Source organism: Rhodotorula paludigena (genome assembly GCF_050403205.1).
Source record: "Rhodotorula paludigena JCM10292 DNA, Rt_paludigena_JCM10292v1_ctg25, whole genome shotgun sequence".
Lineage (NCBI taxonomy): Eukaryota > Fungi > Basidiomycota > Microbotryomycetes > Sporidiobolales > Sporidiobolaceae > Rhodotorula > Rhodotorula paludigena.
The window spans coordinates 70,118-92,828 of record NW_027481433.1 but is presented as its reverse complement, the minus strand read 5'-3'; the positions used below and the strand labels follow the sequence as shown (position 1 = coordinate 92,828).

General features: G+C 65.0%; 9 protein-coding genes across 9 annotated transcripts; 4 read left to right on the top strand and 5 right to left on the bottom strand.

Annotated features, from left to right (window-relative positions):
- Positions 1-32: 32 nt before the first annotated feature.
- On the top strand, positions 33-3,113 carry JCM10292_006449 (uncharacterized protein; the record flags this gene model as incomplete). The annotated part of the gene is made up of 5 exons (XM_076649512.1): positions 33-887; positions 966-2,505; positions 2,575-2,639; positions 2,706-2,802; positions 2,869-3,113. 5 exons carry the CDS (start codon positions 33-35, stop codon positions 3,111-3,113), a joined length of 2,802 nt encoding a protein of 933 aa, XP_076504893.1.
- A 253-nt stretch (positions 3,114-3,366) lies between these two features.
- Positions 3,367-4,089, bottom strand: JCM10292_006448 (uncharacterized protein; the record flags this gene model as incomplete). Its single annotated transcript, XM_076649511.1, has 5 exons — positions 3,367-3,482; positions 3,596-3,608; positions 3,733-3,875; positions 3,948-3,960; positions 4,018-4,089. The coding sequence occupies 5 exons, from the start codon at positions 4,087-4,089 to the stop codon at positions 3,367-3,369; spliced, it is 357 nt and encodes a 118-aa protein (XP_076504892.1).
- Positions 4,090-4,416: 327 nt separating this feature from the next.
- JCM10292_006447 (Gfo/Idh/MocA family oxidoreductase) lies at positions 4,417-6,546 on the bottom strand (the record flags this gene model as incomplete). The annotated part of the gene is made up of 11 exons (XM_076649510.1): positions 4,417-4,653; positions 4,756-4,849; positions 4,917-5,147; positions 5,203-5,239; positions 5,305-5,554; positions 5,628-5,900; positions 5,963-5,997; positions 6,071-6,083; positions 6,238-6,273; positions 6,350-6,422; positions 6,494-6,546. 11 exons carry the CDS (start codon positions 6,544-6,546, stop codon positions 4,417-4,419), a joined length of 1,332 nt encoding a protein of 443 aa, XP_076504891.1.
- A 601-nt stretch (positions 6,547-7,147) lies between these two features.
- On the bottom strand, positions 7,148-8,367 carry JCM10292_006446 (uncharacterized protein; the record flags this gene model as incomplete). The annotated part of the gene is made up of 3 exons (XM_076649509.1): positions 7,148-7,248; positions 7,311-8,138; positions 8,196-8,367. The coding sequence occupies 3 exons, from the start codon at positions 8,365-8,367 to the stop codon at positions 7,148-7,150; spliced, it is 1,101 nt and encodes a 366-aa protein (XP_076504890.1).
- A 1,197-nt stretch (positions 8,368-9,564) lies between these two features.
- JCM10292_006445 (uncharacterized protein) lies at positions 9,565-13,948 on the top strand (the record flags this gene model as incomplete). Its single annotated transcript, XM_076649508.1, has 4 exons — positions 9,565-10,516; positions 10,578-12,758; positions 12,823-13,839; positions 13,896-13,948. 4 exons carry the CDS (start codon positions 9,565-9,567, stop codon positions 13,946-13,948), a joined length of 4,203 nt encoding a protein of 1,400 aa, XP_076504889.1.
- Positions 13,949-14,316: 368 nt separating this feature from the next.
- On the bottom strand, positions 14,317-15,658 carry GTR1 (Rag GTPase GTR1; the record flags this gene model as incomplete). The annotated part of the gene is made up of 6 exons (XM_076649507.1): positions 14,317-14,396; positions 14,473-14,585; positions 14,657-14,886; positions 14,945-15,342; positions 15,404-15,578; positions 15,635-15,658. The coding sequence occupies 6 exons, from the start codon at positions 15,656-15,658 to the stop codon at positions 14,317-14,319; spliced, it is 1,020 nt and encodes a 339-aa protein (XP_076504888.1).
- Positions 15,659-15,806: 148 nt separating this feature from the next.
- On the top strand, positions 15,807-16,872 carry RSO55 (Rso55p; the record flags this gene model as incomplete). Its single annotated transcript, XM_076649506.1, has 3 exons — positions 15,807-16,107; positions 16,337-16,482; positions 16,606-16,872. 3 exons carry the CDS (start codon positions 15,807-15,809, stop codon positions 16,870-16,872), a joined length of 714 nt encoding a protein of 237 aa, XP_076504887.1.
- A 171-nt stretch (positions 16,873-17,043) lies between these two features.
- Positions 17,044-18,990, bottom strand: JCM10292_006442 (uncharacterized protein; the record flags this gene model as incomplete). Its single annotated transcript, XM_076649505.1, has 6 exons — positions 17,044-17,268; positions 17,391-17,466; positions 17,571-17,875; positions 17,947-18,392; positions 18,451-18,696; positions 18,759-18,990. 6 exons carry the CDS (start codon positions 18,988-18,990, stop codon positions 17,044-17,046), a joined length of 1,530 nt encoding a protein of 509 aa, XP_076504886.1.
- Positions 18,991-19,235: 245 nt separating this feature from the next.
- On the top strand, positions 19,236-22,683 carry JCM10292_006441 (fanconi-associated nuclease 1; the record flags this gene model as incomplete). Its single annotated transcript, XM_076649504.1, has 11 exons — positions 19,236-19,470; positions 19,572-20,095; positions 20,153-20,357; positions 20,417-20,970; positions 21,057-21,339; positions 21,409-21,646; positions 21,717-21,750; positions 21,808-21,913; positions 21,965-22,125; positions 22,196-22,245; positions 22,353-22,683. 11 exons carry the CDS (start codon positions 19,236-19,238, stop codon positions 22,681-22,683), a joined length of 2,721 nt encoding a protein of 906 aa, XP_076504885.1.
- Between the last annotated feature and the right edge of the window lie 28 nt (positions 22,684-22,711).

Sequence of the window (22,711 nt, the reverse complement as noted above, 5' to 3'; positions counted from 1 at the left end):
GCCCGCTTCTCTCGCTGGATTGCGCGCGAGAAATGGAGGGCACCGTCGACTCGGCCCCGCCCAGGCCCGCCGAGCTCGCGCCCGCCGGCGAGCTTGACGACGACGACTGCGACGAGTGCGCCCATCAGGCCTGCACAGACTGCCCAGACCCCGCCGTCGACGCTCGTCTTGCGTGCTGCCCTCCCGCTCTCCCGCCCTTTGCGACGGGCAGCCTCGCCTTGAACCTCCCCGCGAGCGCCCTATTCCCCGCCAATCCCGCGTCAAACCTGCCCGCCGCGCCAGACTGCATGCAGTGCGCCGGCTCGCCGCCTACACTTCCAAAGGCCCACCTCGCCTGGTGCTGCGACGAGCCCGAGTGCCTCTCGCCTGCGGCCAAGAATGCCGTCCTCCCTCCCGTGAGAGATAACGTCGACGCGTCCGCCGGCACGGCGACGAATGCGGTCGAAGAGGCTCTGCCGTGGGAGCAGATGCTCCTTCTTGACGATTGCGCTCAGTGTGCAACCGAGCAGCACCTCCCGGCGCCGATCCCGTCGTCGACCGACGCCGAGGCACCTTTCTCGCTCGACGCATGCTGCTCGGCCGCGCCGTCGCCGGTTCTGTCGTGGACCGCTGCGTTAACGGCGCAGAGCGCATGCTCCGACCCGGGATGCTTCCCTTCGCCTGTGCCGGCCCTTGCCACCGCCACCGACGATTGCCCTTCGTGTGTCGATGGCGGTTTCGGCCTCATCACGACCGACGAGGCCGCGCACGCACAGCCGCAGCCGACCATGGCGACGCACCACGAAGGTCCCGGCGTCATCGGCGCGCATGCGGCGCCGTCCTTCCCGCCAGCGCACAACCTCGAGAGCCTGCTACACGGGCTCGACGAAAAGACTATCCAGGACATCGTATGTCTCGCCCGCCTTTTAAGCGCCGAGGGCTGAGCCAGACTGACCTTCTCGGTTCGATGCGCTTGTCGCGTGCAGCTGAATTGCTGCTGCTGCGATTCGGATCTGCACGCCTCGACTTTTGACCCTGCCTCGCACGCCAAGCACCACAACCTGCCGCAGCACATTCACTGCGCGCAGACGCACCAGCATGCGCATCACAACCCGCACGTCCAGCAGCAGCTCGCCCTGTCGCAGGCCATGTCGGGCCTACCTTTCCCAGCGACGACATCGAGTGCTGCGACCGTGCCGCTCTTGCAGCAGCTCCAGCAGCTTCCGCAGCCGATGGACGCGGCGCTGCTCCTGCAGCAGGGGCAGCAGATCTTTGCTCAGCAGCAGCAGCAACAGCAGCAGTTCCCGTCGCAAACGCCGTCGATCTCGCAGCCGAGCATCTCGGCAACTCCGGCGTACACACCATCGACGCCTGTCTCGCTGCCGGGTGGACCGATCAGCGCCTTCCCCTCGCCGCTCGCGGCGAGTCTGCCCGCATGTGGCGTGCCCCCGACTAGCATCACGGGTCATCCGACGCCGTTTCGCTGCGGCTGGCAAGACTGCACTTTCGGATTTGACTCGCACGAGTCGCTCACGGCCCACGTCCTCATCGCACACCTTGCGCCGCCGGCCAATGTCACGCTCGAGCAGCAGCAACAGGCGCTGCAGCGCGCATTCATGTTGCAGCTGCTGCAAGCGCAGACGGCTGCTGTCCAGCAGCAACAACAACAGCAGCAGCCGCAGGCGAACGACCCAATAGGCCTCGCCCTCATGTCGATGCTCTCGAACATGTACGGCTCGAACGCCGCCTCGACCATCCTGCCGTCAGCTTCGACTGCTTCGGGTCCTCCCGCCGGTCCCTCCGCGCCCGCGCCCCCATCGTCCTACACCGCCGCATCCGCTCCTCCTGCCACACAGCAGCCCCTCCGCACCTCGCACCGCCTCGCGCACGCCCACGCGCACGCACATCACCCGCACTCGCACCGTCACTCGCACCCGCACCACCACCGGCACCCGTACGGCGCCGCGCACGCGCACGCCTCGGCTATCTCGGCTGCGACAGCAGCGAGAGCGGCGGGCAAGCGAGCCGGGACGACAAGCACGACGAGCACGCCTCCGCCTCCCCCGCCCGCGCCTCAGCAGCAGCAGGCTCCATTGACCGAGAGCGCAGGGGGGATTGCGTTCCTGCCGACCACGGCGACGCCGCCTTCGCCGATTGCTTCTTCCTCATCGTCGTCATCCTCAGCCGCACCTGCGCTTCTCGCCGTACTCGCCGCCTCGTCGAGCGCGCCGCCCACCGCCGACGAATCGTTTGCGTGCAAATGGCGGCATTGCGCGCTTACCTTCCCGACGACTGCCGCGCTGATGGAGCACCTCTCGACGGCGCACGTTGGCGCGGGCAAGGCGCGATACACGTGCGAGTGGGACGGGTGCGAGCGCAGCACGGCGTGTGCGTGCTTCGCCGAGGGCGGCGAGGGCGAGGACGCGGACGACGAGGACAAATGGGAGAAGAGGCGCGACGAGAGGGACGACAAGGGCGTGTTTCGTCAGAGGCAGAAGGTCATGCGACACCTACAGATGCACACTGGTGCGCTCTTCTATGCTCTCCTCTCGCTGGTGTCCATCCGGAACTGACGGCCTCGCTTGACGCTCATAGGCGACCGCCCGTACGGATGCGACATTTGCGGCAAGACGTTTTCCGAGGCGCTCACGCTCACGCAGGTGCGATGCCCCCATGCGACTATGATACATCCAGACAGTTTGCTGACGTGACGCCCACCACCGCAGCACATGCGCGTGCACACGCAGGAGCGCCCGTATGAGTGCGACCATCCCGGGTGCGGAAAGGCGTTCGCGCTCGCGTCCGCCCTCACGATCCACAAGCGTGCGTTGAAGACACTCAAAGATAGCCCTCGACGTCTCGCTGACCCGCTTATCCCTCCCACTACAGGCACGCACTCTGGCGACCGCCCGTTTCTCTGCCCTCATCCAGGCTGCAACGCCGCCTTTGCCGAGTCGTCGAACCTGTCCAAGCACATCCGTACGCACGGCTCGGAGCGGCGATACGTCTGCCCCGAACCTGGGTGCGGCAAGGCGTTCGGGCGGAGCGACCAGCTGAAACGCCATGGGAGAGTGCACGAGCGGCGGAGGAGGGGCGGGATCGAGGCGGGAGAGGTGCTGTATGACGACGATTAGCACACACTGCAAGGGACCCTTGCCGTGCTCTGAGGTAGCCGTTTCAACCATGGCCAGAAATCGCGTGAGAAGCGAGCGTCCAGCCTTCTCAACTCTTCTGCCCCTGTCTACTCGTCTCGCCGTACCTGTCATTCTGCGGACGCACAGCGAATGATGCACGTGGTGTGTTTGCATTGACCTTGGTATCTATCTACATTCGTCTCCCCTCCTCAGTCGAGTCGAAAGTCGCTTCGGGGTCGGCGCGGCCGCACGCTTACTGCGTCGCCGAGCTCGCCTCACTCGAGCCCTCGGCGCTGAACTTGGCGCTCGTCGAGTCGGTCTTGACGTTGGCGCCTGCGTCTGCGTTCGCCGGGTACTCGTTGTTGACGTCTGCTCGGCGGCAAGATGTGCGTACGAGCGGGATCGAGGAGGAAGAGCGGAGGGCAAGAAGTCGGACGGTCAGCACGGGCTTGACGAGTAAGAGGGGAAAGTCTTGAACGCACTCGGCTGCGAGGACTGCATTGGGAACGAGGTGTACACACGCGAGACGAGGACGTCAGCTCCCGAATTCGGGTCGAGGACGCGGACGAGGCATCGCGCATGGCTATCTCGCCAAAAGAGCAGCTGGACAGCAACGCACGGTGTCGCCTTTGATGCTCGACTCGGAGTCGCCGCTCTCGCGGCCGCCAGCCTGCGAGTCGGCACCCTTACCCGAGTACTGCTGGCCGCCGACCGAGCCCTCACCGAGAGCCTTGTTGTCAGAGCCGAGACCGGAAGCAGCGTCTGCGCACAAAGGAGGGTGGTGAGCGAGAAGGAGCGAGGAGAGTTGGCGAAGGTGAGCGAGGGAGCGCGGACGGACTGGAAGACACTGAGGGTCCGAGACTGGTCAGCCGCGGCTCTGTAAAGACACTTACACTGTACTCACTGGTTGTAAAGATGTGTTGAAGTTGAAGGTGAGGAGCGAGAGGAAGGAGAAGACGCGACGCCGCAACGTCATGCGCAAGGCGCACCGACCCGCAAAACCCCGCGGTGTCAGCGTCAAGTCCTTTTCTCTCTCGGTGTTCTTGCATGCAGAGCAAATGCAGACGCGACATGTCACTCGCTGGTACGTAAAGGCACAAGATGCCCAGCAAAGCAAAGAAGAAACCACCTCGATCGCAGCTTGCCAGCTTGCCCTCCCCTTTGGCCAACCTTTGGCTCCCCTTTTTCGGCAGAGAAACCGATGTCTTCATTCTTTTGAAGTGTCGAGGAGGAGGGCACTACGAGTGTGTATGTACTGAAAGAGGGAGAGGGTCACACCGAGGGAGAGGGTGCGAGGACGTTTCTACTTCTTCTCAGACTTCTTGAAGCGCCTCGTGTTGGCTTCGGACACGTCGCGGATCTTCCACGTCAGCGCGTACGTCTTGGACGCGTCCTCGTAGCTCGACAGGATCTGGCTCGCAGTCGGGTCCTCGTCGTCGTCCGCGAGCGCGCTGTCGTCCGCCGCACCCGCGGGCGCAGCAGCCGGGACTTGGTCGAGGAAGAGGTTGAGCTCGCCCGCGTAAGGGTCGTCATCGCCGAACTGTGGGGCATCAAAGCAGTCAGCGGAGAAGGCATTGACAGCAGTCCCGATACTTGCGAGCCCACGAGAGGCAGGACAAGCGAGTGCGAATTGGACCCTCACCTTGTACACGTGCTCGTCGTCACCGTCGGGCGAACGGACGCGGAGCTCGGGCGCGTTGTAAGGGTCGATGAGGCGGAGGAGCCAACCGTCGGCACTGTCGACATGACACTCGTTAGTCTCGTGCGAATCCAACCCGCCCTGCTGAGAGTAGGAGAACGCACATGACCTCGAGCTCGCAGTTGTACTTGTAGCCCTGAAGCGTCAGGGCGTGAGTGAGGGTGCCAACGCCGCCGTTCTCGTACTTCCACGACGCGGTCGTCACGCGCGGGATGCGGTCCTCCTCGGCGATGGCGTTCTCGTCAACGGGGACCTTAGAAAGCTGGCCGGCGGGCTCGTCCCACTCGAGGGCTTGCGCCTGGACCGAGTCCATGTCGACATCGCCGCCAAAGTACCTGCAGTGGGCTAGTTCAGTCGTTGTCCAACATTCAAGGACGCGGAATGAGGTACCTGCTGAGGTCGACGAAGTGCGTCCCCTGCTCGACGACTGTTTGAGACGTCCACAAGTCAGGGACAGTTCGGCACGGTGGAGAGAAAGTTCTGAGAACGCACTCGGACCGCAGTCCTTGCTCTTCATCCACCAAGCCGGCTTGGCGATGTTGGCGTACGAGCAGTAGTACCGCGCGTTGGTCGCCATGACCTCGAGCTCGTTGTCCTCGATGATCTGGCGCATCTTCTGCACGACGCGGAGGTAGCGGAGGAAGTAGCCGACCGAGACGACGGCGCCCGAAGCGACGAGCTGCTTGGCGACATCGAGCGCACGCTCGACAGAGTCGGTCGAGAGGGGCTTCTCGATGAACATCTGCAATGACGCAAAACTTGCGGCGTGAGCAACTGCTCGAGAAGACGGAGTAGGCAATATGAATCCGACGCACCGCCGGCGTGTTCTTCGGGAAGTGCTTGAGCACTTGGAGCTCGAAGTCGCGACCCTGCTGCGTCGAGCCACGGAAAGCGGCCGGCGAGCCGACGATGAAGGCGTGCGGGCGCTCGTCGTCCTTCATCGTCGAGACGAAGTCGTCGAGCGAGGGGCAGATGCGCGTGTTGCGGTATGCCATCTCGACGAACGAGGAGCGCTTGACATCAAGGCGGCGCTTGGCGACCTCCTCGGCCGGGTCGATGATGGCGACGACCTTGAGACGCGGGCCGAGCTGTCACGAAACGCCGTCAGCGACTGCCTGTGTTCTCTCTGCGGATCTCACGATCAACTCACCCTGTTTTCAAGGCGGAAAGAGTGGTCCCAGGGTCCTGTGCAAAGCGAACACGAAGGGAGGTCAGCAATGGATTCGGGAAGCGGACGTCGCACAGCACGGCAACACACCCTCATCACTGCCCTGCGAGATGTTTCGAGCTAGTCAGCATCGCTGAGAGTCGTACGACATAAGACGAGACTCGGGCGTAAGACAGGGGCAGACGAGGCGCCGTCGGCGTTGTCTGCCATGTCCTGCTCGGTGCCGTCGCACCTCGACTCAGAAAGCGCAGACTCACAAAGTTGATGTTGCCGGCGCCGACAAAGACGAGGTTCTGTCCGGCGCAGAGCGCAGCACAAGAGGAGGTAAGCAAGACGGACGAGCTGGAGACCGAGGAGGGCCGGGCGCACGAAGGGAGCGCCAGGCTCGGGCTTCTTGTGGTGCGTGAGCGGGGCGAGACGGGACGCAGCGATGGACGGGCGGCTGCCCTCGTGCAACCATCAGCCTGCGAACGACGCGTGCGCGAGGTCGATGAGAGCGGGAACGGCGCTCACCGAACGCTCGAACGGCGACGCTCGGCTCCGGCAGAGAACGATCCGCTGGACATGACTGCTTGTGTGAGAGTGTAGACTGGAGAGCAGGCTTTAAGAGAAGCTGTGGGAGGAGAGCGAGGTCGAAATGTGCGCGTCAGAGGTCCGGACTTCGCGAAAGGGGCAGGCGTCGCTCTCCGCGGGGAAGAGGCGGGGCGCGGGTGAGCAAACTGGGGCGGACGAACGGGTTTGCGTGAAGCGCACGAGCAAGCAGGTCGCGCAGTGAGAAGCAGGGGAGAGAGAGTAGCACAAAGGCGGCGCAGAAAGTCCTCGGTCGATCTGCCCACGTACGCAGACGGGTGGGGAGGCGAGAGCTCCTGTTCGCGCCCGCCGGGCCGTGAGGCTGTGCAGCAGCTTTGCAGAGTACGCGAGGGGGAGACGCGGGCGCGAGGAATGCACAGAGCTACAGCATGATGGAGACCGGGAAGAGACGAGACGAAGAGAGCCAGCTCATCGACGACAACGTTGAGGCGACGGGGGTTTGTATGCTACAGGACCGCGAGCGCTGACACGCGCTGCTCGGGCGTTTGTGGAGTGCTGGGAGACTGAGAGCACAGAGAGAGAGGAGAGAGGCGGGAGGCAGGAGGGAGAGGTCTGGTTGAGAAGGCCGTATTGCGCTCAGTCGACGTCGATGAGCCGCTTCTTGCGCTCGATCGGGCGCATGCCACCGTTCTTGCGCATGCGACGGAACGTCTGGGTGTGATCGACGGGAGCGCGTGCTGTGGGCAAGGCGAGTCAGGACGACGAGAAACGCGCGCAAAGTCGAGGAGAGTCGACATACCCTCGCGCTTCTCGATGACCGGAAGCTCGATAAAGTCCTCGCCCTCGATGAAGGGCGAAGCCTCGCAGTCGACAACGACGCCGTCCGCCTCGAGCACCTCGTCGTCGTCCTCGTCGTCTGAACGCTTGTGCAAGAGTCCGCCGCCGCCGAGCATGCCCTGCAGCCCGCCGACGAGCTGGCCGAGGACCTGATTGAGCGTCTGCACCTGTGCCTCGAGGTCGGCGACACGCTGCGAGTCGGTAACGGTCGAGGGCGTCTCAACCGCAGGCGCAGCCGGGGGAGGCGCAACGGGGGGGAGCAGGCCCTGCAGGAGCCTGCCACTGGCCGTCGTGGTCGGGGCGGGAGCTGAAGTAGGGCGACTGGTCGCACCCTCGCCCGAGACCGAAGGGGGCGGCGTGCCCGGCGGGCCCGCGAACGTCGGGCGGTGAACCTGCTCCTCACCGTTCGGCGTCGTGCGCCCGCCTACATTCGGCGCAGCATTCGCCGGCGTGTCGTCCTGAATGATGTCAATCGGCGCACCGCCCGCGAACCACCGCTTGGCGGCTTCGGGGCCAGGGGCGGGTCCGCTCGCAGCGGCGGCAGCGGCGGCGGAAGCAGCCGACTGGCGCTGCCTCCACAGGACGCGCTCGCGCGGCGAAGAGCCCGGAGTTGGCGTCGCCGTCGGGCCCGCGGCAGCAAGCGAGGCTTCGTACTCAGCAACGCGCTGCGCCCATGGCTTGCGGGCGTTGCCGCCGGCAGCGGCGACCGGACGCTCATCGTTGCTGTCGGCCTGCGGCGGGAGGAACACGGGAGGCGTCGGCTTGTCGGACGGGGTTTGGATGGTGTGAGCTGTTCGGCACGACTGAATCAGCGCGAGGTGTCAGTGCGGGATGAAGGACGACGTACTGTGGAACATGTCGACATTCTGCCCGACGAGCGGGACGTCCGGGCCATTGTCGCCATCCTGAATGATGGACGAACCCCACACCCAGCGACGATGATGATCGTGCTGGTCCTGATGAGCAGCAGCAAGGGTGGCAAGGCCTGCGAGGCTGGCGAGGACGAGATCGGCGCGCATGGAGGAGTCTTTAGAGGTGAGGAGGCGGGTACGAGGTGGGCTGGCGGGGTGTCAGAAATAGAGATGGCTGGGCTGAGGTGAGGAGCGGTTTGCAAAGATGCGAGCAGAGGTGTCAAACGAGTGGCAGTGGTCGGCGAGAACGAGCGGGCAAGCGAGTCGAGTGGTAGTCCAGGAGCAGGGAGCAGGCAAAGCAGTGAAGACGAGTGGCCGCTGGCCTAGCGAGCGCGAGGTGAGCCGCAGAGAGGTTCGGGATCCGAGCGAGAGCGGACTTGGAGACTCGAAGCGACGCAAAGAACCCGAATCTTCGTCTGCCTATGACCCACGTGAGGTAAAGGTCTGGGCTCGTGAAATTAGCGCGCGTCTCCAGGTCTGTCTGGCGCATCGCCCAGATCGACTTGTGCTTTTTCGGGCGCCAGGATCGTCCAAGCAAACGTCGCCCACGCCTGCTTCTCCGCCCACTGCACACCCGCCAGAGCGGACACTTGACCGTGCTCCGAGTTTGAGCGCCTGCGCCTCCAGCTGAAGCCCGTCGAGAGCCGTGGGCCCACGATGCGCGACGATTGCGCGACGAGGTCTCTCCATCCTCCCTGCGATGAGCGCAAGCGGCGCTGGCGGTGTTCGTGGACGTGCACTTAGGGTATTGGAGCTCGGCCGCGCACAGCCAGAATCACCGAATGAAGCGCAGTGAGGAGCACGAGCGAAGAAGCGCCGGAAGAGGCAGGAGGAGAAGTGTCTCGAGAAGCGACGGGCGAGGTCAGGGGCGGTCGGCCCGGCGTGCCCAGTCTGCCGGTCGCGACGCTCCTGCTCTCGCTCGACCGCCTTGCATGCCGACGAAGAGGAGAGAGGTCGACTCGCAACTGGCACGCTTCGCGATTCGCCATGGGTCTGCTTCCACCGCTGCGCTCGCTTCTGCGTGCTGCCAAGCTGTGCACGGCCTTGTCCAGGGCTGCCGGGCCCTGACCCGCTCATCTTGCTAGCTGCGACACCCGACTCGCGAGCCCTGCGTCTCAGTCTCACCTCGAGTGGTTCCCCTGTTTCGGCTCAGACACGCACTGGCGGGATAGCGTGCATCAGGGACACCGTGCTACCCGTCTTGAACGCCGGCACTCGGTGGTAGGCCGTCAAGTGCTTCCGTCGTTTTGCTCACGCTCACTCCCCCTCCCCTCTCGGCTCGCCCTGCAGGTGGGGGACTCCACCATGTCGTCAGCGGCGCTTGCAGAGCTGGCGAGCCTGCTGCATCACCGCGACATTGCGCCCGAAGCCCCACAGGCAGCGCATCTCCGCCTCGTCGTTCAGCAGCGCATCCTCGCCCTCCTCCAGCTCGAACGCACGACCCGCCAGCTTGGCCACGCCCAGCGCGACCAGCTTGGTCCGCTTGTCGAACAGCTCAAGCGCGCTGTCGAGGACGAACAGGCGCACGAAGCGGCGCATGCAGCGCAGGAGGGATCGAGGTGGAGCAGGGCGGCGAAGGGCAAGGGCGCATCCGTCAAGCTGGCGCGAGAGCACGCCGAGCAGGCTCTTGCGCAGCAGTACGCCGCGGTGATGGAGTCCTTTGACGCGGACTGGGCGGCAGGAACCGCCCTTTCCGACCGATGGGAGGTGCTGCTGCCAGCAGAAGGCGACACGCTGCACTCCTGGCTCGACGAGGTGCCAGCGCCCGGCGCCCACGAGACAGCGCGAGACTTTTTCACTGCACTGCTCGCCAACCCCTTCGTCCTCGGGTCCGGAATCTCGACTCTCGACAACGTCGCTGCGCTCCTTCCGACTGCTCCGATCGCCTCGTCACCTTCGCCTGATCATCCGCCGCTTCATGCTCTCCTCCATGCCGTTCACGCTGCTCTGGGGCCGAGTTCCGTCCTCGAGCTCGTCAGCGGTATCTTTGAGACCGCCATCCGCGAGCTCGTCGGCCGCGAGCAGTCTGCGAGGCGAGCTTCCACGCGGTCGGCCTCGTCTTCAGCCGGCATCGGGCTGGGACTCGGCCTCGGACTGCACCTCGGTGTGGAGGAGGCGGCACATGGCGAGACTGGTGGCGAGACGACGGCGGAGGCGAGTCGCACGGCGCGCAGCGGGCGAGAGAAGGAGCTCGAGGAGTTTCTCGTCGCAACGCTTGATGCGCTTGATGGACTGGGTGCAAGTGTACAGCTCGACGGTACGTATCCACCAGTGTTCTGCGATTCGCAAGTAGCAGTCTCTGACGGCTCGTCTCGCAGGCGATCCGAATGCAGCCGTCTCGCCCGGTCCGCTGCCGCAGAACCAGCGAGCCCTTGAAGACACCCTCCTCGCCTTCATGACCTGTGCTGCATCGCTGCGTCCACTTGGCGCCGCGACGCCCGACTCTCGTGATACGCCCCCGCCTCCTTATTCCCCGCCGCCCGAAGCCGGGTCCTCCTGGTCCTCGAGCTTCGCGAGTGGCTTCTCGACATTTGCAAGCTACCCAACGGCCGCCATCTCCACTGTCGCTGGTGCTGCAGTCAACGCTCTCCCGTTCAGCCTGCCGTCTCCTCCGGCCTCGCAGGTCACGACCGCCTCTCCGGCGCTCGATCAACGAGCAAACCGCCAAGCTGCGAGCTCGCCTATCCCCTCGACACCATCGCCGCCTATCATCTCCGCGTTCCTTCCCTACTCGCCCGACTCGGCCTTCAAGCCGCCTGCTCGCGCTTCCGTCTCGCCCTTCTCGGCTCTCCTCAAGCGCACCGCCGCGAACCTCCTCCGTCTCCTCACCCCGTCGAACGCACCGCGACTCACGAGCCTATCCGAAGCGCTCATTGCGCGACTTTTAGGCTCGTCGTTCCCGCTCGCAACAGCCAAGGCCGAACACCGCAAAGTCCTCCTCCTTGCGCTCGTCCGCTGGTACGGTTTCGGCCTACTCGGCCGCACCCTCCGTCATCCGACCACCGCAAGCCTCTGCACGCCTCGCTCCTCGACCGTGCGCGTGCCGTGCGCAAAAGGCGAGGTGGCGTTCGGCGCGGACGATGCGAATGACGGCCCGCCCTTGCTCGACGAGGTCTACGTCTCGAGCACGGTCGAGCTCGAGTATCTCGTCCCGCTGCATCGTGAGATGTATTGCGCCATCGTCGACGTTTGCGGAGCCGGTGCGGCGGGCGAGGCTGGGCAGGACGAGTGCGAGTCGGAGGAGCAGCGAGCGCTGCAGCAAGCGGCGCAGGCATTCGTCGACGCCTGGGCGACACCGCACGAGGTCCGCAATACTCCAAGAAGGACAATCTCGACATGCGCAGTGACGCTCACGCCGGCGGACTTCGCTGCGATCGTCACGGCATTCGGGACAATCGTCCTCCCCTCGTCGCAGCAGCGCTTCGGCCTCGACTCGGTAGCTGTAGAGTCGCGCCGGTCGCCAAGCTTCAAGCGCTCAACGGCGTTCGGTGCGAGTGACGGCTCAAGCACCGTGCAAGACGGCTACGGAGAGCCAGAGCAGGACGATCTGCTGAGCCGCGCTGAGCAGCTCGCAGCGCACGCAGCGGGGATCACGTCGACTGGAGAGGGCGCGATCGGAGGATCTGCTGCCATACTCTATGTCACGAGCAGTGTCGACCAGCCGACGAGCGTCTCGCTCGTTCCCCCATACCCTCCGCCAACGACTCCAGCGAATCCGCCGCAGATTCCGCTCACCGACCGGCAGCAGCAGACGGTTCAGCAGGCTGTTCATACCCTCGTCGAGCGCTACGGTGAGTCATTCGACCGGCTGGACCTCGTCGACAGCTTGCGCGTCGCTTGCGAGGTAGCGCTCGCCGCACGGGATCACCCGCTGCACCTCCTCTTTTCCTCGGCGGCATCTATCCTTTCCTTCGTCCCCCATTCTACGACCCCCCTCATCGAATCTCTCGCGGCTCCTTTGCGCAAGACCCGCAACGAGGCCATCCAGAGTGTCGCCCTCTCGCACGTCCAGCTTGCGGCTCTTGCGCGTCAAGACGCACTGCTCCGCCGCCGTGCCCGGCAAACGCTTTCTCGCCTCAACGCCCTTCGCATACGCGGCTGGCACCTCTCGCTCTCCGCTGCGCCGCTCGGCGTGCAGCTGCGCACCCGCCTGCGCGCCGTGCACGATCCGGCTCGGCCAGTCGAGGAGCTCGAGCGTGCGCAGGGCGAGGTCGACGAGTGGAAGGCGGAGCTCGGCGTCGTTGACGTGCTCAAGCTCGGCGGGCGCTTGAGCGGAGACGGGGCCGGAGCAGAAGAGGCACAGCTGGACGAGGCGCTCATGGTTGTCGAAACGGCAGCGGCGGTCGCAGCGGACTCGGCGGCAGTCCTCGCGCATCCGCTATTCGAGCGCGAGAAGCGCTCGATCGGCTCGCTCGGAGGTCCCGATCGCGCCGGACGAGCAGCGCGATCAGCGAGTGCGGCGACCGCGGCGCTGAAGGAGGCGATCCGCGGCGCTCCTGGTGCGCTGTGGCCCGCTCCCGCTGAGCCGGAAACCTTGAGCTAATATCTATCTGTCATTCTCAGGCTCGCCTACAGATCTGGACAGTAACCTCGCCCTCACCGAAGAGGGCGCTGCGCCATGCCCGCTGGCGATGGCCCGCTACAGTCCATCCGCCTTCTTCGACAGTCTCGCTGTCAAGGTCGTCGCCTACTTCTTCGGCGAGCTGTCGACACCGGCGCCGCAATCTTTGGGCGAACAGCCGCTCATCTGCCTCAATAGCTACGATGGCAGGCGAATTGGCTCAGACGGCTGGATCGACGAGGTGGCCACGTCGACGCCGTCAACTCTGCCAGGCGTACCCGCGCCCTGCGCCAAGTCCGTCACCGACCTGCTCACCCGCCTCGTGGCGCACCCAAGTCCGAGCAAGAAGGCCGACGCCCTTCTCGACCTTGAGCACGTCCTGTCCGCCGTCTGCACCAGCGCAGCAGATTCTTCCGTTGAGTCGAGGGGAATCGTCAACTTCGCAGACGCCAAAGCGAGTCTGCGAAAGCGCGTCCAGTCTAGCTCCATCCGGCCCACGTCGGTCCACGGCGTCTTCGCACCGACCGCGCTTGACGACTCAGCACCGCCCACGACAGCCGCGTTCGAATCATCTGCGGCCATGACCAGCACCAATTCAGGAGTGGCTTCACCTGCTGCGTCCGAAGCGTCTTTCGGCTCGTTCGGCTGGCGGCGCCGCCGGCGCAAGTCGATGCCCGAAATCCTGCCCAGGTCCGGCGACGAGCCTCGCGCACATGTGGCCACGTCGACGGACGACCTCCTCGCGCAACTCGAGTCGGCGCTCGTCCGCTTCCTTCCCTCGCTCCCGCCCGCCTCGCACGGCCTCTTCCTCTCGCTCCAGCTCATCTCGTCCCTCCTGCCTTCGCTCCTCAGCTCGCCGTCGTCCCGCGCAAAAGCGGTGAGCGACACCCTCGTCGCCGCGCTTTCGCTCAAGCACGACGCGCTCGACGGCAAGGGCGGGCTCGTCGAGCGGGCCTGGGAGGCCATGAGCGACGGGACGGAGGAAGGCGAGGGACTCGCGAGGCAACTTTGCGCTGTTGGTGCGTGCTTTCCTTCGTATGTCGTGCGCGGTTGCGGTCTGACTGGAAGTCTGCAGCGCTCCGCGAAGACTCGCTCGCCGCTCGCGACCTTGCCGCCGCACTCAACTAGCTGCCCTCCTTTCCATCTTCGCCCTCGATCGGCTGTACATCTCACTCTCTGTTGCTATCCTGTTCATGCTCGTCGTTCCGCCGTGACATTTGTCGTTGTCTTTTTCCTCAGTACCTGCCTCGCTCTTTCTCCTTGTAACCATAACGCAGCCGGTCCGTCCGTCTCTCGAAGAAAACGCCTTCCGTCATCTCGAGTGGCGAGCCTCACGCCAAACCGTTCTGCAAATGCTTCCCATTTCCGAGCGAACGCTTGATTGCGTTCTCGAGGCTGTAAAGACCAAACGCGGCGTGGTGTTGACAACAAGGACGAACGGGAGACAAACTGGAGAGCTGTACAAGGCGAGTCATCGAGGCGGGGCACGAGCGCGCTCAGCGTCCCATGCCGATCGCTTCGAGCTTGGCAAAGTGCGGACGGCCGAGCCGGATGTTGAGCTCGAGGGCGGCTGGTTCTGCGAGGATGAGAATGAGTCGAGGAGGGTCAACGTACTCGGCTTGTCGAAACACTGGGGTGGAGCTCGAACGTACGAATTGCGCCCTTGGCGACAACGAGGATGTATGTCTCGGGTGTGAGGGCGTCGAGTACAGCAGTGTAGTGCGGCGTCGAGACGGTGAGGGAGGAGAACGGCGAGCGGATCTTGCTGTAGCGGTGCACCGGAGCAAGCGGCGTCAGTCAGCGTTAGAGGATAAGCGGGAGGCGATGACGACGCACGAGCACCCGAGCTTGAAGGCCTTGACCATCGTGCTGATGCGCTCAAAGCGCCGCTCGTCCCACTCGGTGTCGTGCGACTCGTCCTCGTTCGTGACAGACGAGATGACGAGGAAGGTGGTGCGCTCGAAGAGCACGATTTCTGACGCGGACGAAAGGGAGAGGAAGGAGTTGAGGTGGGTGCGAAGTGAGGCGAGCGAGGGCATGAGGTGCGAGATCACGATCGACCAGGCCTGCGCCAAACGAATCAGCAGGCCGCACTTCATCTCGTGCGTGCAAGGGGGGGCGCACCTTGTACAGCGTCTCGTTCCAAATGGAGGTTCCGTAGAACTGCATTCCGCCCTTGTACCCGCCTTCCCGCGCCTTCTTGGTCACCTCGTTCTCAAATTCGGCAAGCTTGCTCGCCTGCAAGTCGACAGGCACGAGGTCCATCTTGTGCAGGAGGACGAAGACCATTGGCCCGCCGTCCTCGCCCGGAGCAGAGGTCGGGGCGGGAGAGCCATTCGCAGCGGGCGCGGCCGAGGAAGAAGATGAAGGGTTCTGGTCGCGCAGGGCGCGCAAGCACTTGAGGAAGTAGACGGTGTCGGAAGTGAGGAGCTCGGGGGACTCGGCGTCAAAGATGTAGATAAGCGAGTGTACCGAGCGGAAGACGGTCGACGACTGGGCGGTCAAGTGCGAGTCCATGAAGGCTGCAGGGGAAAGTCGTGAGCTCCCGAGATACGCTCACAGGAAGTGGGGCTCGCTCCGCACAGTCCTGCCCGCCGCAGTCCCACAGGTCGAGGCGCAGCCCGCCGAGGAACTTGATCTGACTGCTCTCGACGTCGATGGTCGCGCCGAGGCGGCGCGTGTCGGCTGCGAGCTGCGACTTGAAGATGATCGCGCGCATCGAGGTCTTGCCCGAGCCGCTCTTGCCCATGAGGAGGACCTGCAGGAGGCGTCGTGAGTTGGCGCTGATGAGGAAGAGCGGCGAGGTGAACTCGCCTTCTTGCGCGACTTGGACGACATGATGCGGTGCAGGAGAACCCCTGCTATCGAACTGGCACGAGTGCAGCCCTATCAGGCGGAAAGGAAGCGGACGGCTATGACGAGTTTGAAGACGACCCTGGTAGAGCAACAGGTTGGCCTCCTTGACCTCGACCAAGACCCGCGAGAGATGCTGCAGACACGTGCACTGCTCCGAACTGCTGCCCTGATCCGGCACACGAAGCCACAGCTGCTCCCATGCTCCTGCTGGCTTCCCCACCCGGCCACCTTCTCCACTTCGCACCGCCGCGCTCGCCCATCGCCTTCGCTCGAGGACATCGACGACGCCGCAGACCGGCGGCAGTCTTCCGCTTTGCCGGTAGAAGAGCGTACGAGGCCAAAGGGAAAGGCAAAGACCCCGCCCAAGCACCGCAAACGCAAAGAGCTGCCTGAACTGATTGAAGAGGATCTCGAAGAGTCTTTCGTGCGCGGTGAGGGTTTTTTTCGTGGCTTGTCCTCATGCCCTACGTTGGGCCCAGCGGGCGGATGCTCGACACATGTCTGATTGCGGAGGATGAACTGCGACCTCTGGCAATCCCCGACATCGAGCACTCCGGATGTCCGTGCCAGCGCTACAGCCACTTGCTGATGAGCAATGATCCTTGCTTTCTATGACTCGTACTCACTCTGGCGCCAACTCGCCCTTTCCCGCGCCCGCAGGCTCCGGTCCCGGCGGTCAAGCAACGAACAAGACCTCGAACGCATGCTCGCTCATCCACCGTCCGACGGGTATCCGCGTGCACTGCCACGAGACACGCTCGAGGGAGACGAACCGGAAACTGGCGCGGCGAATCCTGCGGGAGAAGGTGCGTATTGCTCCGGCGCCCCTCACCTGATGCCTCGATGGCTGCTGCCGTCAGCCGAAGACACCCCGCGTGCTGTTGTCCCAAATCTCAGCGCTTACTGATTCGGTCGCGTGTGCCGCACAGCTCGACCAACTCCTCTCCCCGCCGGGCGAATCGGCAAAAGACCTCGAAGCGGCGCGAGAACGACAGAAGAAGGAGGCGAAGAAGCGCAAGGCGCGGCGCAAGCTCGAGGAGCGGCGAGCCGTCAAGGGAAGAACGGGGACGGTCGCAGCGGAGGAGGATGGAGTGGAAGAGGGCAGGGAGTGGGAGGACGTCGTGCGCGAAGAGGAGACGACGACTGAGGGTTCTGCCGGGAGACCGGAGCTGCGCGATCGACCACCGCACATGTGATGAGCCTGACAAGGAATCATCCCACGTTCCTCGGAGCAGGTCAGCGCAGACAAACTCGCGTGGAAAGAGAGAAGCTGTAACGAAAGTGCTGGCTGCGTTGCGACGATCTCACCTACACACACTCTATCACTCCCCTCTCTTTGCTCGCCGTCACCGTCTCCCTCGTCTCATCTACTGCGGCCTGCCCCTCTTCGCCGCCCCCGCACGCTCCCTCAGCCCCTTCTCCCTCTCCTCGCGCTCCTCCTTCTCGACCCGCGCGATCCAGTCGGGCCGCGCCGCGCTCGCGTGCGCCTTGGCGTCATCGAGCTTGGCCGTGACGTCGGCGAGGAAGTCCTCCTTGGACGAGAGGCGCGGCGAGACACCCTTGCCGATGAGGAGGGCGCGCGCAGAGTCGGGCTGCGGAGGAGCGGCGCGGAGCGAGTCAGCTCGAGTCCACGAGCCGAACGCCGCGACCCGGTAGCTTAGAAGCCCCGTGCGCAGAGACATGGGACGAGACGAGCTCGACGTGAGAGACGTACCATCGACTCGACCTGCTCGTACAGCGCCTGCGCCTTGTCGAGCTCCTCCAGCGCCTCGACGTACTCGCGATTCACTCTGCATATGCATTCGAGTGTCAGGCGCGTCATTCTAATCGACCAGACCTCCGATCGCGCGGCAAGCGCGCGAGCGCGGACAGGAAGCAAAGAGCGAGGACGCACTCTGCCCACTCGCCTAAGGCCATGGCCCTCCCGCTCTTCCCCACGAGCTCGACCGCGCCCTCGTCGCCGCCCTCGATCCGGTCCAGCAGCTCGAACCCACCCTCCTCGGCCTCGTCCTTGAACTCGCTAAACGCCTCGAGCAGCCGCGGCTGCAGGTCCGACGTCGACGCGGACGACGCGGCGATGTCGGCCGGGGAGGAAGAGACGGACGAGGGGAGCGGGCGCGCAGAGATGGAGAGGTTGACGGAGTCGGAGGGAGGCAGCCATGCCGGCGGGTCGAGGAACTGCGGGTACACGGCAAACGCCTACGGTACGAGCGGGGCGTCAGTCTTCCAAGTTCGCCAATAGAGAGAAGAAGGAGAAGGAGGCAGCGCACCGGTCCGTCGACGGTCGCGAACGCCGCGGTCGTGACCCGCCGCTCGCCTGCGAGGTCTCCCTCCACGCCGCCCAAGTCGGCCGGCCGCGGGCCCTCGTCGAGCGCAAATTCGCCGAGGTACAGCGGGAGGTACATTGGGTACGCGGCAAAGACGCGCGGCGAAAACTGCTTTGGGTCGAGGCTCGTGCCGTCCGACGAGAACTTGCGCGGGAAGGACTGCAGCTTCGAGATGAGGTTGAGCGGGTGCTGCGTGAGCGGGAGGAGCGTGATGGGCGTGTCGAACTGCGTCAGGTGGGCGGCGCTGTCGAAAGGGACGGGAGGGACGGCGAAGGGGGGCGAAACAGTCAGGGAGGAAAGAGGGTGCAGGCGGAAGCCGGGCAGTGCCGAGTCGAGAGCGGTGACTACGCGAGCGACAAAGTACGTGAGCCGCAAGGCGCCAGGCATCGCTACATACCACCAACGTGGTTGATGCGCAAGGACAGGCTGTCGAAGCGAGCGACGCACTGTTTAGCTCCATCTCAACGTCCCCAACAACGGCCTTGCCCTTCATGGCGAGGTCGACCTTCCACACGGGTACGAGGAGCGGCTTGAAGGCGATCTGGCGCACGTCGTGCCCGAGGTCGAAGCCGAACCAGCGGCGGAGGAAGCGCGAGACGACGAGGCGGAAGACGTGCGAGACGCCAAAGGCCGATGCGGCGGCCATCTCCGAGATGCGCTGGCCATCTTTCGGGCTCAGCTGGAACGGGATCGCTGCACGAGAGGACGAGAGCGGTGAGGTCGGGGAGTCTAGAAGGGCGGAGGAGGGGACGCACTCTGTATCTTTCCGCCTGCGCTGCTCGGCGGAGGCCCTGCAAGCGCGGTCGGCGAGTTCTGGGCTGCTCGTGAAGCGCGGCTTGCGCGTGCTCGAGAGCGCGGGGTGCTCGACAGCGCCCGGCTTGGTGAGGGCGAGAGGGCAGGGCGGGCAAGCGGGAGCGGCGCGGGAAAGCGGGCAGCCGAGCCAACTAGCCGTGGCGGTGCTCGTACTGGCGGCAGTGTTCGCAGCATCGTCAAACGCAGAAGTGGGAAGAGCGAGGCGAGAGGAGAACAGCGCGATGAGGTCAACGGCGACTCTCACAGAAAGACGGTTCGAAATGCTCAGTAGGCTTGTCACCTGGTAGCACAGCGATCTGTCTGCTTGCCTGGGCACCTCGCCATGGGTTGAGCGGGGCTCGTCTGCGTTGACATCTCGCGAAACCACTTCTCCGCCCTCGCCACGTCGCCCGCCGCAGAGCGCGCCAGCGAGTGCACGCATGGCGTCAGGCGAGGCACCGCCGCCTCCCGCGCGCGACCTCGTCGAGCCCACACCCGCGCCCGCGTCCGACTCTCCGCCTCCTCCTGCCGACCTCGCGCAGCTCGAACCGGCCCAGCGCGTCTCGTTCTACGTGCAGGCAGTCGACGACATGCTCGACAAGGTCCTCGACAACGAAGCCTTCCTCTTCTCCGACCGCGAATGCGCAGCCTTGACCCGCTTCCGCACCCTCGACTGTGCGCCTCCCCCTCCTCGACCCGCGTGAAACGGCCTGTAGACCAGGGTCAGACGCTCCGCCGTCTCGATCGAGTGTGCTGACTCGCTGCCGACCCTGCAGACCAGTCGCGCTACCTCTTTGCGCGCCTTCTCCTCCGCAAGCCCGCCTGGATCCGTCTCTCGTCGCTCCAGGCCTCGCCCTCGTACACCACCGACATCAAGGACCTCCCTTCGGCCTGCGCAGATCTCTGGCGCGTCACCGAGCCCGTCGCAGGGCCCTCCAAGCTCCCGCCGCCCGTCACCGAGGACAAGCCCAAGCCGGCCAAGGAGGAGCGCGAGGGCTTTCTCGACCTCACGCTCACCGACTCGGACGACGACATGCTCCCGCTTCCGCGTGCGACGCCCTTGAAGGGCAAGAGCAAACAGGCTGATGTCAAGGGCAAGGGCAAAGCGCGGGTCGTGCCGCGCAAGCTCGTGCCCGACGACGAGGCTGCAGACGATGACTGCCAGGACTTGTCGCGCTTCGCGTTCGACACGTCGGTGCTCGTGCTCGAGCCGCCCGAGACGACGCTTGCGCTCCTCAGCATGGAAGAGCTCACCACGCTGGGAAAGCGGATGAAGGTGGCCGTCAAGAGCGGTGCTACGGTGCGTCTTGTCGTCTCTTCACGAGTCCCTCAGAAAGCCTAATACTCTGGTACACAGCGAGGCGAGTGGACCAAGGCGCTGCTCAAGACGTCGAATCAGTCGACGCTCTCGTTCTTCCTGGCGCCCTCTCCGCCTGCACCCGCCTCGAGTGCCGGCATGGAGCGCAAGCCGTCGCTCGGCTCGCTTGGTGTCGGCTTTGACGAGCGCGGCAACAAGCTCACTCAGTCGAGCATCGTCGCGCGACAAGCGCTCAAGCTCATCGGTGCGTCCTCCTCACTCATTGCATGTCCTCTGTCGCTCACGTCTCGTTTCCCGCGCCAGGCCCCGTCATCCTCCTCTCTCCCGCCTTCCTCACGCTCTTCAACCGCCTCTCGCTCGTCTACCACCGCACGTCTTACACTCCCTCTCCCACCTCGTCCTCGGCCTCTCCGCTCACGGCGTCGCTCCTCGCGCGCTTCGGCAAGCGCACCTACCCGTCCTACGTCGTCTCGCGCTCGTTCGCCCTCTTCCCCTCGCGCGCCGTCCTGCGCACGTTCGAAGCCGCCATGCGCGTCGAGCAGCGCCTCGAGGTCGCGCTCGAGGGCGCGTGGGGTGCCGGCCTGCCCCGACGCGCCGAGCGGGAGACGCCGGCGGAGCGGAAGGAGAGGTACGAGGAGGGGTGCAGGGCCTGGGAGGAGGTCGAGGGAGAGTGGAGGGCGCTGTGTGCCGAGGCGGAGGACGAAATGCGCAGGCTCAAGAAGGAGGAGGAGGAGAGCGGGGACGAGGCGAGGTGCAAGGAGGACGAGAGGAGGAGGCTCTACTACCGCAGGAGGTTCCACCCGGGCTGGCCGCTGAGCAGGGCGGCGTACAAGGCGGCGGCGTGCTACGCCAAGCTGGTGCGTGCGCAGGCTCGCTCTCTCTTTCGGCCGTCTTCGTCTGTGACGCAGGTTGCGCTGATTCTTGTAGGCTTCGATTTGCACAGGGAGACCACGATGCCGAAGTCGTCATCCTCCGCCACCTCCTCTCGCAGACGTCCTTCCGGCGCGGCAAGCGCGGCGACTGGTACGACCGCCTCGCGCTCGTGCTCATGAAGTACCCGCTCGGCGAGGAGCTCCGCCTCGGCGGTGGCGGCGGCGACGGCGCAGACGCCGCGGTCGAGCTCAAGGGCAAGAAGAAGGAGCGCAAGGACCGGTTGCTCCGCGAGCGGAGGGAGGAGGCCAAGAGGGTGTGCGAGGCGGGACTCGCGGACCCGTACACCCACCTGAGTGCGTGTCCCGCGTCTTCCGCGCTTGTCCTCACTCTTTGGATCTCACGAACACGTTGCGCCCTCACAGTCTACAAGTCGTCCCTGCAGCGCCGCATTGCGCGCATCGAGTCGGCTCTCTCGGTCCCGGTCGACGACCGCACGACGTTCGATGCGCTCCTCGCCAAGTCGGCGCAGCGCGTCATGGAAGGCGAGCGCGTCGACGTACCGACGATCGGAAAGAAGAGCGTCTGGCGCCGGAGCGACGGCGACGAGTGCAGCGTCGAGGAGTTGTGCTTGGAGCAGTACACGAGGGAGGGATGGAAGGGGTGCGTGACGCTGACGCGGCTGTCCTATCGTGCTGAGAGGTATGGATCGTACTGACGACTCTCGTCACAGCTTTCACTCGGAGAATGGCGTCTTGACAATGATCGTGTGTCTCCCTCGTCTCGACCTACGCACAGCGTTATTCACCGCAGAAGTCCCGCAGTTCGCCCTTACCTTTTGGGACATCCTCTTTGCACCTGTCGACGGTGTCTTCGAGACCGAGTTCCAGACGGCTCCGCTCGACCTCGCAACCGACGCCTTCGCTATCGGTGCGTCCCTTCAGTTCTTCACGTAGATCTCGCTCACTCATCTTGCTTCAGTCCGCCGCCCGGCCATCACCGCACGTCTGGCTGCGATCTCTGACGGCTCGGCGCCGACGCTCCTCAAGGAGACGGATGAACGCGAGCGGCCGAAGGGCACATTCGCAGTCGGCACCAACTGGGACCGCTACTCGCAGGAAGACCTGCTCGAGATTGTCGACGTGCGCTTCTACGTCCCTGCAGCTCTCGTACAACGACCCGCCCGCCCTGACCGTGCTCGCCGATACGCAGTGTGTCGGCGGTCCGGCGCTCGCAGCCATCCTGACCGTCTTTGTCGAGGAGTACGGGCACCGCACAGGCGGCATCCCGGACCTCTGGCGCGTTCTTTTTTAGATCTCCCTGCTCCGCTCGCTCGGCAGTCCGACTGACACCGCCTCGCGCTGCACAGCCTCTGGAACCCCTCGACCCGCCGCGCGCTCTTCGCCGAGATCAAGGGCCCGGGCGACCAGCTCTCCGAGACGCAGAAGGTCTGGATCGACGTCCTCCTCGGCGCGGGTGTCGGCGTCGAGGTCGTGCGCGTCGTCGAGAGCCGCGAGGGCGCGAGCGCGTCGGTCGGAGAGGAGGACGAGGAAGAGGAGGAAGGCGCTGGAAGTGGGAAGAAGAGGAGAAAGAGCGGGGGCGGCGGTGCGAGGGACAGGAGTAGGAGCAAGAGTGCCGCTGGCGGGAAGGGAAAGAGGGCGAAGACGGAGGAGATGGGCGACGAGGGGGAGGGAGAATGAGGCCAGGTACGCTGAGCTCTTCAGTTGT